The 18,228-nt window shown below is 39.1% G+C and overlaps 2 protein-coding genes across 2 annotated transcripts in view; one reads left to right on the top strand and one right to left on the bottom strand.

The window, feature by feature from the left end:
- Window positions 1-1,064: 1,064 nt before the first annotated feature.
- Window positions 1,065-5,495, bottom strand: ddx10 (DEAD (Asp-Glu-Ala-Asp) box polypeptide 10). The gene is made up of 2 exons (XM_079244614.1): window positions 4,093-5,495; window positions 1,065-2,349 (listed from the first exon to the last, which is right to left on the bottom strand). The coding sequence occupies exons 1-2, from the start codon at window positions 5,440-5,442 to the stop codon at window positions 1,168-1,170; spliced, it is 2,532 nt and encodes an 843-aa protein (XP_079100740.1). The 5' UTR covers window positions 5,443-5,495; the 3' UTR covers window positions 1,065-1,167.
- Window positions 5,496-7,084: 1,589 nt separating this feature from the next.
- Window positions 7,085-18,228, top strand: part of szt2 (SZT2 subunit of KICSTOR complex) — a 68,880-nt gene continuing 57,736 nt past the window's right edge. The window contains exons 1-16 of the mRNA XM_079244715.1: window positions 7,085-7,223; window positions 7,855-7,980; window positions 10,527-10,700; window positions 11,041-11,211; window positions 11,432-11,554; window positions 11,758-11,920; window positions 12,808-12,914; window positions 13,726-13,936; window positions 14,251-14,421; window positions 14,521-14,752; window positions 14,834-14,963; window positions 15,521-15,666; window positions 15,783-15,935; window positions 16,347-16,461; window positions 16,611-16,816; window positions 16,926-17,162. Of these exons, the coding sequence (XP_079100841.1) occupies window positions 7,200-7,223; window positions 7,855-7,980; window positions 10,527-10,700; window positions 11,041-11,211; window positions 11,432-11,554; window positions 11,758-11,920; window positions 12,808-12,914; window positions 13,726-13,936; window positions 14,251-14,421; window positions 14,521-14,752; window positions 14,834-14,963; window positions 15,521-15,666; window positions 15,783-15,935; window positions 16,347-16,461; window positions 16,611-16,816; window positions 16,926-17,162 (2,489 nt within the window). The 5' untranslated portion in view covers window positions 7,085-7,199. The remainder of the gene's footprint in view (window positions 7,224-7,854; window positions 7,981-10,526; window positions 10,701-11,040; window positions 11,212-11,431; window positions 11,555-11,757; window positions 11,921-12,807; window positions 12,915-13,725; window positions 13,937-14,250; window positions 14,422-14,520; window positions 14,753-14,833; window positions 14,964-15,520; window positions 15,667-15,782; window positions 15,936-16,346; window positions 16,462-16,610; window positions 16,817-16,925; window positions 17,163-18,228) is intronic.

The raw sequence follows: 18,228 nt of genomic DNA on the forward strand, positions 1-18,228 counted from the left end.
GTCATAAAAAGTGATAAGCCTATTCTTTAGTGACAATATAGAGGTTTTTATGACCATGTGAAGTGTGAATTCCCATACATAACTGTGCAATAACTGGCTGGTTTTATATAACCTTTTCCATAGAGTAAAAGCTTCTTATGCAAACAAAGACTAAAACTTATACTCTCATCACCAGAATGTAAGCACTGGAAGTACTTACAAACAACCTGCTCAAATGTGTGTTTTCATTCTACTGAAAATGACTTTTAACTTGCAGTATGGTGCTGTTCTTTTACCATTTCTAACTACCTGTGCAGTTTTTCACAATTACTTTATCACATAGTTTTTAATCCAAGAATGTGATAAATATTTCTATGCTTAGTTTTCATACCATTTAATAAAAACTCAATGGGCAATAAAACTCTTAACTAGCAGGTGCAAATCAAATCTGTTACAGCATTATCCGATTTTAATAAAACACGACTTAAATTTTGAATATTTAATCTGTTATTTTTTTACATCATTTCCAGCATACAATATCTCTGAGGAAGTAGGATGAAACAGACAGATGCTCCTGGTTAAAGTCTATACTTATACCTGACAACATATTCAACAGAATAGATGCTTAACTGGCACGCACTGTCGACACAAACCCTTGGTTTGCCTGAATAGGCCTGCTTATGACCTTTCAGTTCTACATTGTCATCAAATGCTTACAGGTATTTAGATCGATAAACAGCTCAATTTAATGTCCCAAAGATTATATACTTTAAAATCAAGGGTTTAATAAAATCACTGCTGCAAAACATTACTTGTCTCTATATTAAATTTTAAAGTAATAATTGTGCTAGCTCATCCACACACAGCACACATCTGCCTCTAAATTCTGATGACTCATACTTGTGTTTTGTTGATTTTATATATATATATATATATATATATATATATATATATATATATATATATATATATATATATATATATATATAAATAAATGTATATATATACATACACATATATATACACACACACACACACATAAACACACAACTGTGGAATGTCAATGCTGAAGTCACCCTTTAGTTTGGTTGTTTTTCTCAAAGTCAACAGAAACTTGACTCAAAATCCGTCCAGAAAATCAAACGTGTCTCTGTAAACACATTTTTATTCTTGACGCGTCTGAATCTCCTATTTTCGTCCGCCTAGTAGATGTAAGACTAACTCTTCATCTTCAGCCAGAGAGAGACCCGTGTCCAGAGTTGTGTGCTCATCATCCAGCTGCTTTACTTTCTTCCTCTTCCTCATGGTGAGCTCCTCATCTTCATCATCCTTGCTGTCGTTACTGCTGTGCTGTCGTTTAACCGATTTGGTCTGATTGTCGTCGTCCTCCTCCTCAGATGATGAAGAGTGTGCTTTGTCAGGATCCGGTAAGGAGCAGGGATCAAACTCATCTTCACTGCTATTGGCCAAGTACGCCACAACTTCATCCTCTTCGTCAGACACCTGCCTGTGTTGCCTGCTTGCCTCCCTCCTGGCTGCCTTTGCCTTCAGCCTCTTCTCTCTGTGTTTGGCTTTCACCCTGTTTCTGTATTCCTGCTTGTCAAACTCTTCATCTTCACGTTTCAGCCTCTCTTTAGCCTTCTCCACATCTATACCTGAAACCTCCTCCTCATCATCATCTTTGTTCCCAGCCACTGCCCGCTGTACAGGAGGCCACAGCTGCACAGCCTCCCCCTCCTCACTGAAAGTCATCTTGGTGTTTACCTGAAAGTTTCTCTTGAGGATCTTTTTGGCTTCTTTGTACTTTGTTTCTTTTGCCTCTTTGCTTTTAGAGCTCTCACCAACCTCCTCTGGCATCTGTTGGTCCTCTTCCAGATTAAAAACATCCTTTCTTTTCACCATCAGTAGGTCCATGTCTCGAAGATCATCATCGTCTTCATTGTCGTCACCTAGAAGCAGCGTGTTGGACTGATCCATATCTTTGTCCTCTACATTTCCGTCATCCTCTGAGACCTCTGACTCAGAGCTCTGGCTTCTATCATCAGGTCCCTTCCCTCTCAGTTGAACCTTAAAATTCCTGAGCTCTTCCTCTTCATCAGACTGCTCCTCCTCTCCCTGTCCTCCTTTCTCAGCTTTCTTTGCCTGAGCTTTATTTAGGAACCGCACTCTCGGAGCCACAGCAAGCCCCAGAGACAGAGCATACTCATGGATCTGGAGTTTAAAGACATCAAACACTGCTTTGTTCTTCATTAGATAGACAGAGCGCAGGTAGGAAACAAAACACCTCTGTGCTCTCTCTTTCTGCTCCTTCTCCTGGGCCAGGAAGGCCTCGAGTTTCTGTTGAACACTCTGCAGTTTTTCTGGGTTTACCTGGAATCAAACAAACAAACAATTAAATAAGTCAATGGAAAGACATGAAATCGCTCTTTTGGTCTTACAACGGTGAAATGTGTAGGTGTGTGCTGACTATTTGGGTCATTCGACTGCATTCATGAGCAGCAGGTATAACTAAATATTCCCCAAATGCTCAGCTCCACCTGGCTTTAAGCTGCCAGGATGTGATGAAAATATAAAGCAAAAAAAAGGTGTCTTTTTCTATCTGAATGAAGAGTGGTCAAACACAATGAGAAAATATGTAAATTGTTTATAAACATGTAATTTTGAATGAAAACAGGCCTATCTCCTGATGCTTTTTAAGTTATTTCATAGAAAGCAGATTCCATTCAAACAAAACTCCACAATTTATAAGTTCTGCTTCTTTTGCTTTAAAAAACAACATTTAAAGCTGGGCTCGGTAATTTTGCTCAGAGACAATTTTTTTTTTTTTTACTCTAGGTGAAGTGGTTTCTCGTCCTGATAGTTGTCAATACATTTTGAACAATAAGAAATATAGTTCGACCCAACATTTACAAAAGCGTAATAACCAAGAAAAAAAGCCAAACATTTTTATTTCCTCTTTAATAATAATAAAAAAAAAAAAATCAAATACACCCTTTCAGTGAAGCATTCTGTTGCAGGTAAAAACGTACATGTCCAAATTTAACAGACATATAATGAGTTATTACTGCCTCACAACCCAAATTTATTTTAAACTTAAATAAAGAGCTAGTTCCCCCCTTAAAAAATTACAATTGTGGCCATTTTCTTCATAATCTTTCAGTTTCCAGTTATTGTTTCCCTTTCGGCTTGTCCCTCTGAAAGGGTCAAGCACAGGAGAATTGGTGCATGTTTCACGCCGGATGCCTTTCCTGAGGCAACCCTCTGCATTTATCTGGGCTTGGGACCGGCCCTCGGAGAACAACTGTGCCCCCTCTCAGGGGTGCAGCAGCATAGGGGAGCAGGACTCAAACTCAGTTACATCACAAGTCACGCAGCTCTACCACCTGAGCCAGTCTTTCACTTTCCACTGCCAAGAGAAAATTACTCTCTTCACCAGGCCCAGACTATCAAATAATAATCCAACATCATAAAGTTGTAATCATTTTAAATCATCATAATTCTTTTATACAATTTAGTTTTCATAAAACCCCTTAATTTCACACCATTCAAGAGAAGTGACTAATATTCTCCAACAACACGAGAGCAATTTTTTTTTTTATTATGCCAAAAAATCTGTCAATGTGATGTCTGAAAACAAAGTATTACTGTGCGGCACGCTTTGGTTGTGAACCGAATATGAATAACTACGAATACCCTGTCAAATATGCATCATGAGCAGTCCTTTGCGCAAAAGGCTGCACTGTTTGCATCACTATTCATCAGTTGTAATTTAATACATTTAAAATCTTATTAAAAAAAACAAAAAAACAAAAAAAAAACTACACTGCCAATGCAATCACTTGCAATCACCATTATTTGTCAATTAAAATCTCATATCAGTATAACTGCTAAATGTTTCACTTCATCCAATAAAGAATGCTCATGATGTGGATATTGTTTTTATGAAGGAAAGCTACATATTTGTTTGTTTTTCTCATTTAAAGTAAACTGATGAGTATAAAGTGTAAAATCCAATCCAATCCAAATACAATTTTCATTTTGTTTATTAGTTTTGCTTACTGTGTGTGTGTGTGTGTGTGTGTGTGAGGGATCTGTGGATGCTTGATGCCTCACTTGGATTTGATTGATGGGGACCTTCTTCTCCTGCAGCTGCGCCAACATGCCTTTCTCCTCCGAAGGTAACAGAAGCAATAAAGCCTCTCCGCCTTCTTTGTACCTTGCTGTTCGTCCCACCCTGTGAATGTAAGTGTCTGCATCTTCTGGACAGTCAAACTGCAGCACCCAGTTAACAGCAGGGAAATCCAGGCCTCTGGCAGCTATGTCCGTGGCAAAAAGCAGAGCATTCTGCTTTTTGAGGAAATCATTGTAGACCTCCACTCGCTTCATCTGCTGCTGCTTACCATGCAAAGCCATGATGGGGATTCCAGGTCTAAGTCGACAGAAGGCTCGAAAAAGGTACTGCACTTCCTTGCAGCAGGCAAAAAATACTATGATTTTCTTCTTCAGGTGGCTTCTTATGAATGAGAAAAGCATATTTACCTTCTGGTGGAGCTCACACACCACATAGCTCTGTTCCAAGGTGGCTGGTGTGCTGAATTTGGCTTTTTCATGGACCCAGACGTACTCTGGATCTTTGAGACTGAGTCGGGCCAGGTCTTTAACAGACTTGGTCTGTGTGGCAGAGAATAAGAGGGTTTGTCGGGACTTGGGGAGGTTCTCTACAATGGCGTTGAGTGTATCTGCAAAACCCATGTCCAGGATGCGGTCTGCCTCGTCCAGGACGAGCATTTGAAGACTGCTGGCATGAAACGTGGCCGTCTCGTCCATGTGCTGAAGCAACCGACCCGGTGTGCAGATGACAATGTTAGTTAGGGGGATTCTCTCCGACTCGGTTTTTAGGTCCTTTCCACCGATGACCAGCCCCGCAGAAAACTCGTGGTTCTTGCCCACTTTGCGGAGAACTTCAAAGGTCTGGTATGCGAGCTCTCTGGTGGGAGATATGATGAGAGCACCGAGGCCATCCATAGAGGTCCACTGCTGGCGATATAGACACTCCAGCACCGGAATGAGGAAGGCTAAGGTCTTCCCCGAGCCAGTCTTGGCCGCGCCGAGAACATCTTTACCTTGCAAAGCGAAGCCGATTGTCTGCCTCTGGATCTCCGTAGGCTGTCTGAACTGAGCTTCCTGCAAACCTAGCAAGGTTTTTTTAGACAGAGGGAAATCTGAAAACTTGACAACCTCCTTGATGTTGACATTTCCGTACCTGCTAACCAGCCTGTTAATGTATTCTCGTTCAACTTGCCACTCGGGTTTCTTCTTTTGCGCTTTTTCGCGTTTCACTCGTGCTTTTGTCTTATTGTACTTTTTCTTCCACTTCTCAAAGTTTTTGACAGGGTCATCGCTGACTTTCATCTTTTCTGGTTTGGGCTTATTTTTTATCGGGTTTATTCCCTTTTTCTCCATGGTTTACTAAAAGTAGAAGCTTAAATCGAGGCTGGCAGCGTGTGGAAAGCAATTCTATGTCGCGCACAACATGATGTCATAATTGCGCGACCTGCTACTTCTTCGATGTTTTTTAGTCACCAAGTGGCTTTAGCGCCATCTGCTGGTTTAATAGTGTGTTTGCATTCTTCTAATCATTCATTTTTATGAGAAAGGGACAGCAATTATGTTGCCTTTACACTGTTTCACCTCATTTTAGAATGCTTTTGTGATATCTTTGGTTTGATTATATGACTATGTTTTATTCCTATTGAAAAAATGTCTATTTTTTGGCATTACATAGGGGATAACATCTATTATGAAACATATTCCTATGGCGTCACCTGCTAAAGAAATAACACAATTATTTATTAATTCTGAGTACAAAAGTAAGGTTGAGGTCATTATCTATCTATTATCTATCTATCTATGAATCATACCACAAGTAGAAAAGTGGGACATTTGGATTCTTGGCATGGTTTCAGTTTGCAGCACATTGCAGCTTCAGATCAGATCAGATTGTATTTATATTTGTTTGTTATTGGGATTTTTGCCTATGTTTTGACGTTTATCTTAATTCTGTGGTTCCTTTTTTAAATCTCGGTTTGGAATCTGTGTTGCTTATGTAAAATTTCCTGCTTGCCAGATTCGACATTCTGTTATAAGGAGTATCTGTAATAGTAAAGGAGTTGTTTAAAGAAGAAGAAAAGGTTGAATGAACTTTCCGAAGTCCTGCTATCAATAAGACCTCAAATCCTATGAAGTTGCTAGATATAAGAACAACACATTTACCTGTGTGAAGATATTTTGAAATGATCTAACAAAGTGACATTTTTATAATAAAAATATAAAAAATAAATACCTAGTAATATAATTTAGGGGTATAATTTAATGAAAGATTATAACGAGGAAAACTGGTGCACATACATTGTGCCGTTTCCCGATGTACAATAGATCAGTAGATGGCGCTGCTTTATGGACTCACTCCAGAAACAAATCATTCTCAACAAAAGTAGCAAATGCCAACATAAGACCTTAAAAGTTTCTTCTAACCAATAAGTCCAGCTAAGTACATTGAGATAGTTTAAAATCCAGTTTATTATAGCTTGTTTTTAGCTTCATAGTGTAGATAAAGTACCTGATTACGCGTGATGGGCATTAACGTTTCATCACAGTTGTCAAGCTAAAATCGTTATACTTCTGTTTGCTTTTGCAGCTAAAGTCTTTCTGCATCCTGGTCATAAAACTAAGGACACAAGCCAGCAAATTAACAAACAAACAAATATACAAACAAATATTTCGCGATACTTCCGGGTCAAAAGGCGCTCAAAAAAAAAAAAGAAAAGAAACATTCCGGAAGTGTATTTTTTGAAAATTCAAAATAAAAGATAGGCAGACAAATAAATAATGCTCGAGACCGAAAAACAACATGAGATTAAAGGATTAAATTGTTGTGTGTAAAATGTGCGTTTTTAAACAATCTTCCTTTACAAGTGCATTTCAGGACAAAGGCTTGAAACTATCTCCGGTTCAGAGAGCCTGGGTCGTTATATTTTGAAATACAACAGCGGAAACTGAGTGAGCCCACATCGGCGCTGACAGTGCAGCACGAGCACCCGATCATTAGACAAGGCAGATGGTAAACAAGTATTTATGCAGTTTACTTTATGTAAAAACACAGTGGATATTAATCGGTTGAGGTTTGCGGAAATTCCTGCTGCTCCTATGCGACACAAAGCATGGCAGAGAGACAAGACAATGAGGTAATATTTAGGAGTGCGTGCATTTACAGAAACTGCACGGTATTCATTTGTACATTGGTCCTAGCAGCCAGAAGTCGATAAAGTTGCGATCAAAGTGAGATTCAGTATAAACTTCTCAACCTAACCGAGTTTCCGATGACATTAGCTGTCACAATCCCAGCTAGCAGTAGCAGCAGCTGTTAGCATTAGAGACAGTCATAGACATTCAGCTCAGGTCTGATATCTGGGATAGTAATGATTAGAGATAATATAACACAAGATGAAGATAACTCAGTGCTTTCAAAACTTTTTTCCTTCTGTCTTAAACAAAGACAAATGAAATCTATCCCTCCGTGAAAACATTTTTTCCTTTGAACAACTCAGAGTTAACCTGTATTTAAACTGGGTTTTACTTCAAATTATTCAGAATAATCCAGTCTTCAGTTAACTGACTAGCGATTTAACTAATCTTTATTACTAAAAAAAAAACTTACTTTCAAATGTAGTTTCCAATTCACGCCAGCGATGCACCATTCAGTTAATATAAACACACAATGTAATGGATGCTGTCAGTTTAATAACAGATGCGTCAGCCACGTATTTATTTAATAGGAGTGTGTTTGATTTAACACTATCTTCATTCTCATCTCAGGTAGAAGAAGCTGACCAGATCTACCTGCTCATGAAAGAGGACTACAGGATATCTAGGAATGTGCGTCTGGCATGGTTTCTCGGTAAACTTAATCAAGTCATCTGGCCAGCTTCGACACCTGAAGTGGTAAGTTGGTGTCGCCCCTTAAATTCAGTCTGTCTATCCAGCAAGTATCTTTACCAAATTAATCCAAATCAGAGTCCCAGGAGTTAGTAGAGTTGATCCCAGATGCTATCAGATGAAGGCTGGTGTACACATTGGACAGGTCACCTCTCTGTTACAGGCCTAACACAAAAGCATCCAACCATTCACATCCACACTAACTCCTAGGACCAGTTAACCTAACATGCAAGCTTTTGGACTGTGAGTAGAAGTCAGAGAGCCAGGAGAGAATCCACTTGTGCATTGGAAAACAAAAAACGCTAGAAAAAAATAACAGTCAGTGTTGCTCTCTCAGGTTCAGCTCAGTGTTTTGCTCACCATTCATCAAAACTATATATTGTTTTTCAAAGGAAAATTTCCCTCTATATCAAAAACTTGCTTGGATATAATGAGAATAGTACATTGTCAGGTATAAAGTGAATTAACATGACTATTTTATAGGAATGTGACAATATGCTTGTGTCTCGATTCAATTCCATTTTGTTTTGGGTGCCAATTCAATTAAAATTGCGATTTTCATGATTCTTCAATATTGGTGATTTTTGAAACAAAAAAACAAACAAAAGAAAATGTACAAAACTGTTTTTGCTCGTCGTTTTTCTTAATTTCAATTTGGAAAAATCAACACAGTAGCCAGACCATCATTCTGCTGCTATAATGCCCAAGAAGACAAGTTAAAAGATCGATTAAAAACAATAAAAATGACAAAAAAAAAAAAAATGATAATGGATTATTTGTATTTATTTGGAAAAAAAAAACAAAAACAATTTTAACAAAAAAAAAAAAAAAAAAAAAAATCAAATTTAAAATTACGAAGAAAAAGTCTTTTGATTTTTCAATTCAATTTCCCACCCCTACTATTATATTATGCAGAGATCCCCCACGCCCACCGATCTGCTGCCTACTGAGCACGGTATTCAAAACAGCCTCAGTTTAAGGCATTCGCTATATGCTACGAATAAGGAAAGAGAGACGGTTCAAGGCCACACTTCAGTATGCTTGGTTTGCCAAATGGGAAAGGACATTTTTGTGCTTAATTTGCAGATTAGCAGCACAGACTAGATTTTGTTTAAGCAGGTCACAGAGGAAAGAAATCACGAGACAGACACACGCACACACACACAAAACAAACTCACACACACTTCCTCAAATATAATTTTCAAGGCAAAATTGATCACAAACAAAACATTTAAACTGACTATAGGATAAAAACCTGCCATGAAGCCTACATAAATGAACTACAGAGTTATAAGATGTTGTTAGTGATGCCAGAATTTTGTTCTGTTGTTTCAAAGGCTAGCAGCCAAATAAAGTTCCTGTATGTCTTTTTTTTTTTTTTCTAAACTAACTGCACCACAGAAAAGTGAGAAGATATTGCAGGAGATGTTTTGTGGAACAATTAAACAGCCAGAGTCTGCACACAGACTGGGATAGCTATGGAAGAAAGGAGCTTATACATGTGCTTTCAATTCTGCCAGGCTGCTTCATGCATGGGTCACTCATTTTCAGAGCGATTCCTCGAGAGGCATTACCAAGAGACTAAAAAAGGGAGCCTTCGCAGATTCTTTAAGCAAGGTTTTACTCAGGTCAAAATCTCAGAAATCCGTCAACCGATATTGATCATCGACACCTCTATCAATTGTTTGTTAGTGAGTTAGCAAAACTGAGAGACACACAATCACCTGAAAACACTAGTAAAGAAATGAGCTCCAAGATAGTTTATCAATGAAACTTCACTATTAAGCCACTTAAAAACTTCCAGGACCTTCATGGATCATATGAAACAAAGGGACAATCACAAAAGAATACATTAGCAGAATAAACATAAGAGCAAAGGGAAAACATGCTTTATGAGAAAACATGCTTTTTTCTGATTCATTTATTTATCGTTACTCTTTGACTGCCTGCTGAGTTTTTGGACCGGAGTGATGTGACAGGCACATCATGAGTCTCAATCTGACTCATTGTTTGGGTGGTTTGCTTAAGAAAAGAAATTAACTGAAGCTCTGGTGAAGACATGAACAGTGCTGTGCTCATTTTTTTTTTTACGTTGCACTTAAAATTAATTGTGGTTTAACATGTATTTTGTTTTGATACCAATGCTTGGTGTTTTTTTGTTTTTGTTTTTTTTTTATCTGAGGGTTTTCCGGTCATTTTGGTTCGCTAAATGTTACAACTGGTGCTACCTTGTGTGTGTAAAGTTCTTCTGCACTTCACGTATCTCAATCTTCCTTCGGTATCTGCGGTTCTCATCACCAAAAGGACAAAATAAAGTGGCACATGGTGGCATTTGACATCATGTTTGACCTGGATGGGTAAGACACCAGTGCCAAACTATTTATTAAATGAAACAGCATTATTTAAAAACAAGGCGTAACAACTGGTGTCAAGGCAACAGAACTATCTGAGGTCATCTCAAACATTAACACACACTCTGAAGCTGAGAAGGAGTTTGTGTTGTGGGTTCTTTTTAAAGCAGTGAAAGCTAAGTTAATGATGCTCATTTCCAGTTGAACTCAGAAAACGAACTGGACTTGGTGAGCATCTTACCTAAAGGATGGCAGCCAGACTTTTCCCCCTCAACGTATCCCTGTGTGTTGATGCCGTCTACCCGGGCCACCTTCCTGGCACGCAGGTACCGCTTCATCATCGAGCTGGATCTCAGCCCTTCCACAGGGATTGTGGTAAGTACTAAATGTAATGTTTGTGGATGACTACCTGAATTAAATGTCACACAGCTGGAAGTTATTGGGACCATAAATATCAACACATAGCTTTTTGCAACTTCTTGCTTTGTAACTCTATCATACAAACTACTGGATTGTTGAGTCACTCATCAGTGTCCCAGTAGTATTTACCAGTATTGCAGAATTTGTAATGCCTGCAAACATCTATTTGTCCGTCCACTGAATTAATATATTATCTTATTCTCATCAAAGTCACTGATCTACGCCTTTTAAAAGTTACTAACTGCAATCAGTTTGCATTGTGTGCATTTGAAGTGTGTTGTGCTCTGTCCTGCAGGATGACAGCACAGGAGAGATGATATTTGATGAAGTGTTCCACGCGTTGTCCAGGTGTCTCGCTGGGCTAGCTCAGCCATTCAAAGTCCCTGGAACTGATCAGCTGTTCAAGCCAAAGATATTCATCACCATTTTGGCCTATTCATCAGTTATTGGCCTCAGCTCACATCAGGTAATTGGCACATCTTGTTTTTGTGTGCTTGTCTTGGGAGTCTAGTGAGGAAAAACTCAAACAGATGAGCTCTAACAAATAGTTTAGCAGAAAAACGGTGCACTTTTCTGAATTAAATAATTCCCCTTCTGTGCAGGCGTAGCTTCTGGTGGTTCTGAACCCGTATGCTGCTTTGATGTGTTGTTTCCAGCTTTCTTAACAGTCTTGATGTACCATCCAGGTTTTGGTACAAGGATGCCAGCTGGACAGAACAGACCTGAATGAGTTCTTGCATCACATCTACCAACAGCTGAGAACATTAGAGAGCAACATTGCAGAAGTCCTACACCAGCAGCAAGAGCAGGTCAGTTCGTGTGATCAGCATTTATACGTTCTTAAACAAACCGCTGTGTAGATGAGACCTGCCATCACTGCACGCTGATAATCAGTGAAGCCTTATAATTCCATAGTGACTGCTGTGTGTGTATTGTACCTGACATTAGCATTATTTATCACTGTGTCCTCCAGATGAGAAGATTTTAATTGATTTATTCCTTTGCTTTGTAGTCGATGGTGCAAGCCCAAAGCATAAACCATCACACTAACAACATGGAGGACCACCTACACAGGAAGCAGGGTATGTCCATGGTGTCAGCTGATATGGGGCTTGTCAGCATGGTACGCCAGGGGATCTTGGCCCTTCAGTTGCTGCCTCCAAACTCTAGTGCAGGTAAGTTTGTGTTGTACCCCAGGCTTGTGATTATAATTATGCTCCGATAGGTTGAGAGTTCCCTTCATTCCCCCCTATAAGTGCAGAAATCTTCTCTCCTGAAAGCCACAGAAGTTCCCCATCAGCCTTAACGTGCAAGTTATGAATACTAGGTCTTGTTAGGCAGCTTCAATCTTTTATTTATCCTTCCACAAACACGGACCGACGTCAGGGTTGGAGAAAACAAAGAAATCTCAGTGAGATGAAGAAAACCAATGTGTCTTCCTCAGACACTGTTATGGTAGAGAGTTCATGTAATTCCTGCTGAAATCTGGATCAAATACTGCTCAGCCTGCTTTAGTGTTTACTAAATCACTAAAATGTTCCATTTAGGCTTTTAATTGTCGTTGTTGTTCCTTCACTGTATGGTTTCTATTAGGGCCGTGACGATATGCTTTTGTCCCAATTCGATTTGATTCCGATTTTTTTGGGTGCCGATTCGATTTAAATTGTGATTCTCAAAATTTTTTAATAATGCTGATTTTTGTAGATTGAAAAAAAAAAATATATATATATATATATAAAAGTTTTTTTTTTCCTTGTCATTTTTCTTGAGTTCAATTAGGGAAAAACAACACAGTAGCCAGACCATCATTCTGCTGCTATAATGCCCAAGAAGACAAGTAAAAAGACCAATAAAAATGACAAAAATGTTATAATGGATTATTTTTTATTTATTTTAAAAAAATCAATTTCTTAAAAAAAAAAAAAAATCAATTTTAAAATTGTGGAGCAATTTTCAGTTTTTCCATTCGATTTTCCCACCCCTAGTTTCTATAGCACAAAAAGTGACACTCTTCTCATTAGTAATAAAAAAGAAACTGGGATGTATCTTGTGTGTCTTGCAGGAATCATTATAATCACGGATGGAGTGACGAGTGTTCCTGATGTAGCCGTGTGTGAAACACTGCTGAACCAGCTCAGAAGTGGAACCATTGCATGCTCCTTTGTACAGGTGAAGACGAGAAGGTCCTACTGTTTGCATCTTTGCTCTTATCAACCTTATATTCCAAATATGCTGTAAACCAGGATAGAATTTACAACACAAACAGCACACTGAGTTTGATGGTAGCTACGTCTCAAAGTCAGAACAGGTCCAGTATCTCCTCCAGCTTCTGGATCTTTGGGAGAGGAATGTTGTCCCTTTTTGCAGTGTTATAGGATCCTAGCAGCTAAACAGGCCTGTTGAGCAGCTAGAAACAGTCAAGCAGTTGGACTTTGAACTCAGTGCTGATAACAAGCTGATTGGTCCCTTTTCTCTTTAGTTCATAAGACCTCGTGTCCATAATTCCCAAAACGAATTTCAGATTTTGATTGCTCTTCCCAGTGCATTTTAATTAAGTTTTAGTCCAGAGTAGATGGTGGGAGGCCTGGATTATGGTCACATAAGACCTTTTCTTTCCATGATGGAATTTTAAGTTGCCATTGTGAATGGTACAATGAATTATGCTCAGAGACAGAGAATTTTGTGTTCCTGAGCTCCTTCAGTGATTTTCATGTGTCCCATGTACACCGAGGTGCCTCTAGATGATCTGTTGATGCCTCAACAGATGCCTCTGTTGATGATGTCCTAGTGGCATCCCAACTTTTGGACTGAGGTTATGTGAGGATAAAATTTTGTTTACTTTTATGTTTTGATAACTGTCAAGACTAAAGCAGAATTTTAAGAGTTGCTGTACTTAAGTCTTACAGCTTTGTTTTAACTCATTCTTCCCCCTTTGTTGTTGTTTTTGTCCTTTTTTAAACTGGTGTTTTTCTGTGTGCAGGTTGGTGGATCATACTCCTATGATTGCAGCTTCGGCTACATCCCAAATGTGGAGCTGATGAAGTTCATATCATTAGCCACTTTTGGGTCTTACCTGCCCAGCTGTCCAGATGTGGACCAGAACAGCTTGGAGATGAATGCGTACCACAAGGCTTTCCTAACATACTCCTTCCTAAAGACACCTGAGTCTTTGAACTCTGAATACTTTTGTGGTGAGACAAAGTTACTAAAAGCACACTGTTACTTTGATTTATTTTTCCGATTCGGACTGGTGTTGCATTTCTGTGTTTTATTATTATGCTTCAGTTTAATGCAAAATATTTTGAGTTTGAGCTTAATATTGCATCTCTAAATGTTGTCAGTTTTTATCATATTTGAGTATTTACGAGAGTTATATATATATATATATATATATATATATATATATATATATATATATATATATATATATATATATATATATATATATATCTCCAATTCCTCCAGATAATAATACTTATTTGTGTGTGGTATTTTTTTTTTAAAGTTTCCCAGCCCAAACTGTTTAATGAGCACTTGGTATCAGCCAGTGGCAACCCTGCTTTGGTTATGAGGAGGAAGAAGCACACAGAAAAGGAAGTCCATGCTCATTTAATCAGCGTAGTCTCGGTGCGACTGAGAGAAGGCTACACCATCAGAGATATCAGCTTAACCAAAGGTAAAAATCGGGTTCTATTAAAATTTAAAAAATTTTTTTTTTTACAAGCACAAGACCAAAGATCTCATCTGTTGAACTGTTTTTCTCGAATTTCTGTAGGTGGGACTCAGCTGGAAGTGAAGCTGGTTCTGTTGTGGAAACACAATATGCACATCGAGTACCTGGCCTCTGCCTCCTGGCCTCTGGATCCATGCAAAAGAACCACCAAGGTTGAGGTAACGATGGAGGGAAGCTATGATATACTGCATGACATCAGCTGCACCCAGAGGAAACCCATCACCAGTCCGTTCCGTACCTCTGTCATCCGCCGCTTCTGGAACACACTTCAGAGGTACTGCGTCAGGAAAGAGGAAGTGGAGATTTTACTCCTGAAAGAACTGCTGTGCATCTCCTTCTGTTTTTATCTGTGCAGCATCAACCAGACAGATCAGATGCTGGTGCACCTCCAGTCTTTTAATTCTATCCCTGAGAACTACACGATTCCTGAGAGCACCAAAAATGGAGTTCCTTTGTTCTACATCCCTCCTGGCTCCACTACCCCGGTACGGTGCAGTCCTTAATTAGAAGTTTGGAAACAGTATGTGTGGTCTTTTGTTAACTGCTATCTTGTGGGGGCATGTGTGTGTTTCCAAACTCCTACACAATGTGTTTAGTAATAGCTATATGCTGATCGTGCTGAATAAACATACACAGCTAGTATAAAGCTGGTGGCGCTTGTTCCCACTCTGATACACATTATTTTTCAACATAAGAATTCAGACTTTTAAGACTTGTAATGAGCACAGCCCACTCTGAATTTCTTCTCACTGAAAGCAAGCACACTTAACTTCATTGTGTTTGTCCGACACACAGTCCTTCTCTTCTCATCAGAGTTAATTCTGTCAAAGAATCCAAGGCAGATGTGAAGACAGAGGAGGACAGATGACCCTAAACAATAGGACACATCCACACTTTAGACCCCACGTTTTTAACTAGTGTTGGGCAGTGGATTGTTTCCTGATTACAATGAGGAGGATGGAGGAGACTGAAATTAGACGAATGAGATGAGCCTTTTCTGTCTGGTCAGTTTTACCGCCTCTAACGCAGAGATTTTTTCCAGGTTCTGTCTTTGCAGCACAGTGGCTCCAAAGACTCCTCTCACTCACAGTTTGCATCGTACTGGAAACCAATTCTCTCCATGGATGCCAATTTCTGGCAGAGATGGCTCCACATGCATCGCATTGCTATCATCCTTGAGCACGACTTGTGAGGAATAAGTTGGCTTTTCTTCCTATTTAACCACAACATGCACAACCCCAGAGCAAATGTTTGTTGCACCCCATTACTCTTTAGTTACCACGATGTAATTTTGTCTTTTTCAGGCCTGTCCCCAAACACCTGCACACGCCTGGAAACAACGGGCGATACAGCACCATTCAGTGTCGCATCTCCCACTCTGCTCTCACATCTCTACTGAGGGACTGCAGCAGCTTTGTGTTGGTGGAAGGGTACTCATACGTCAAACTCATATATAGGTGGGACAATAGATGCAGAAAACAACATTGGTGTGTGGAAAATAATAGTAAAATAAAATATCACCAATATTCTTTGATTAGTCTATAATAATGATATTTTTGCAGTAGGTGATGTTTGTGATGTTTATTTTAGTTGTTATCAAACAGTCTGCAGGTTCATGATTACAAGATGCCTTGGATCTTCCTTTTTTTTAAACTTCACATCCTCAACATATTTTAAATCCTGATTTGTGGAAATGCTGAAATCTCCTGTTTATTTGTCTTGTAGATATGTGAAGCACCTTCAACAAAATTGTTCCGTATTGCTGATGTTATCGCACCTTTTGCTCTTTTGATGCAAAACACGTTGCGCTCAGTTGTAAAACGACGACCCTAAACAAGTCTAATGTTGAGCTATTTCTGGTTCCACAGCTCATCAGACCAGCCTCCCACCTCCTTCTACCTGGTCCGTCTCATCTCCAAGACCCCCTGCATGGTTCTGCGTCTGGGCTTCCCCATTGGCACACCAGCTCATGTTAGAAACAAGGTACTGAAAGTTAAATGTGTCACATGCCCAGCTTGCACAATCATTGTATGACTTTCCTTTATCCTTTTTTTTTTTTTTTTGCATAATCTAATGTGAGATGAAAAAGAGACAGGGCTGCTTAATGTTTCAGTTTTTGTCCTATATTTCAGATTGTAGACGAGCTGCGAGAGCAGATCCTTAAGCTTCGTTTCCCTCACCGTGTCCAGAACAAAGAAGCAACACCAAAGACCAAGAGGAAGACTGTTAGTCACACATCTCCATCCAAATCTCCCTCCATCCCTGCTGCTAAGTCAGCTCTTTCAGACAGACGGTGTGTGGTGGTCCTCAGTAAACCCCTGGAGAAGCTGCTTATAAGGTCAGTGCTTGACTGTGCAAAAAGGCCGACGAAACTCCAGTTATTTTCTGTGGAAAGAGGATACTATTGTAAAAAAATGGACATAAAATATATTGCTGTTGTTTGGCAGGTATGAGAAGCTGCCGCTGGACTTCAGGACTCCATTCATTTTCAATATGGAGAACTTTCCACTGCCCACCAACAGCGCTGTGCCCCTCAGCATGGCAGCCAACCGAACAGCCTCTTCCACTCTGGCCTCACTGTCGCGCTACTTCCTGCACCAGCGCTGGGTGTGGGCTTTGCAGAGCAGCCACGGACCAGCTGTTACCATGCAGGCCATTGCTCACATCCTGTCCATGCTGTCTGAGTAAGTCCACACACTCATGTAATATGCATTTATAAACTGGAAAATACAAAATATAAAATATACAAAAATATTTTTGTACGACTATAAGAGTGACAGCAGGAACCTGTTTCATTTCAATCCACCATCTGTTAATATTGGAAGTTTGTCTTTTTGCGTTAAGATGTTAAAAGCTTTCTATGTCAAGTGTGTATAAAAAATTAAAAGCTCCAAACAATCATAAATAAATGGTTCCACACTTAAAATATAAATGAACAATTGATCCAAATCCAAAATCCTTCAGATGGTTTAGAGGCAGCTCAATGTGCCAACTTCTATAATCAGGTGATTGCACATGTTTGGCTTTCAGAAATTCAAACCCTCTCCCAAAAAAAGGAAAAAATAACCATAAAAACCATTAAAGCATCAAGCAGAGATGATGGCCTTTACACTATGAGGCTGCTTTTGCCTGTGTAATAAAACACGCCAGTAATAGCACTGATCTGTAACTCAGACGGCCATTTATGAAGGATTCATACACTTAAGTCAGCACTAAGAATCAGAAAAGATAAAAAAAAAAAAAAACAATTAACCTAACATGCATGGTAGGTTAGCTGCTATGATAAATAATCACTTATTACATGTGGATAAAACCGTCTACCAGATGACCATGGAATAAAATAAAATAAGATAAAATAGAATAAAGAGGTTGGTAGTTATTCAGATCTGAGGAGTCTCCATAGCTAAATAATGGAAGAAGCAGCGCTGATTGGTAGATACTGGGAATAACACTGGAGGAAGACTTCTGATTAAAAATAGAGGCAACAAGCTCATCAAATAAATTTAAAAAAATTTAAATATAATATTCTGTGTTATCAGGACAAACTCAGCAGAGTTTTTATGAACCTTCTAAAACAGAATTAGACATCATTTTATGTACAGAGTTGAAGTGACTGGGATAAACTTCCTGTTGTGTCAGAGTAGACAGCAAAACGTTCACCCTGAGATGGAATGAAGATGTGACTTAGTCACATGACGTGAATTCATTTCTGTCAGGGTTATGTTGACGTATAGCTGCAAACGTGACCAT

Source organism: Telmatherina bonti (assembly GCF_933228915.1).
Source record: "Telmatherina bonti genome assembly, chromosome: 8".
NCBI lineage: Eukaryota > Metazoa > Chordata > Actinopteri > Atheriniformes > Telmatherinidae > Telmatherina > Telmatherina bonti.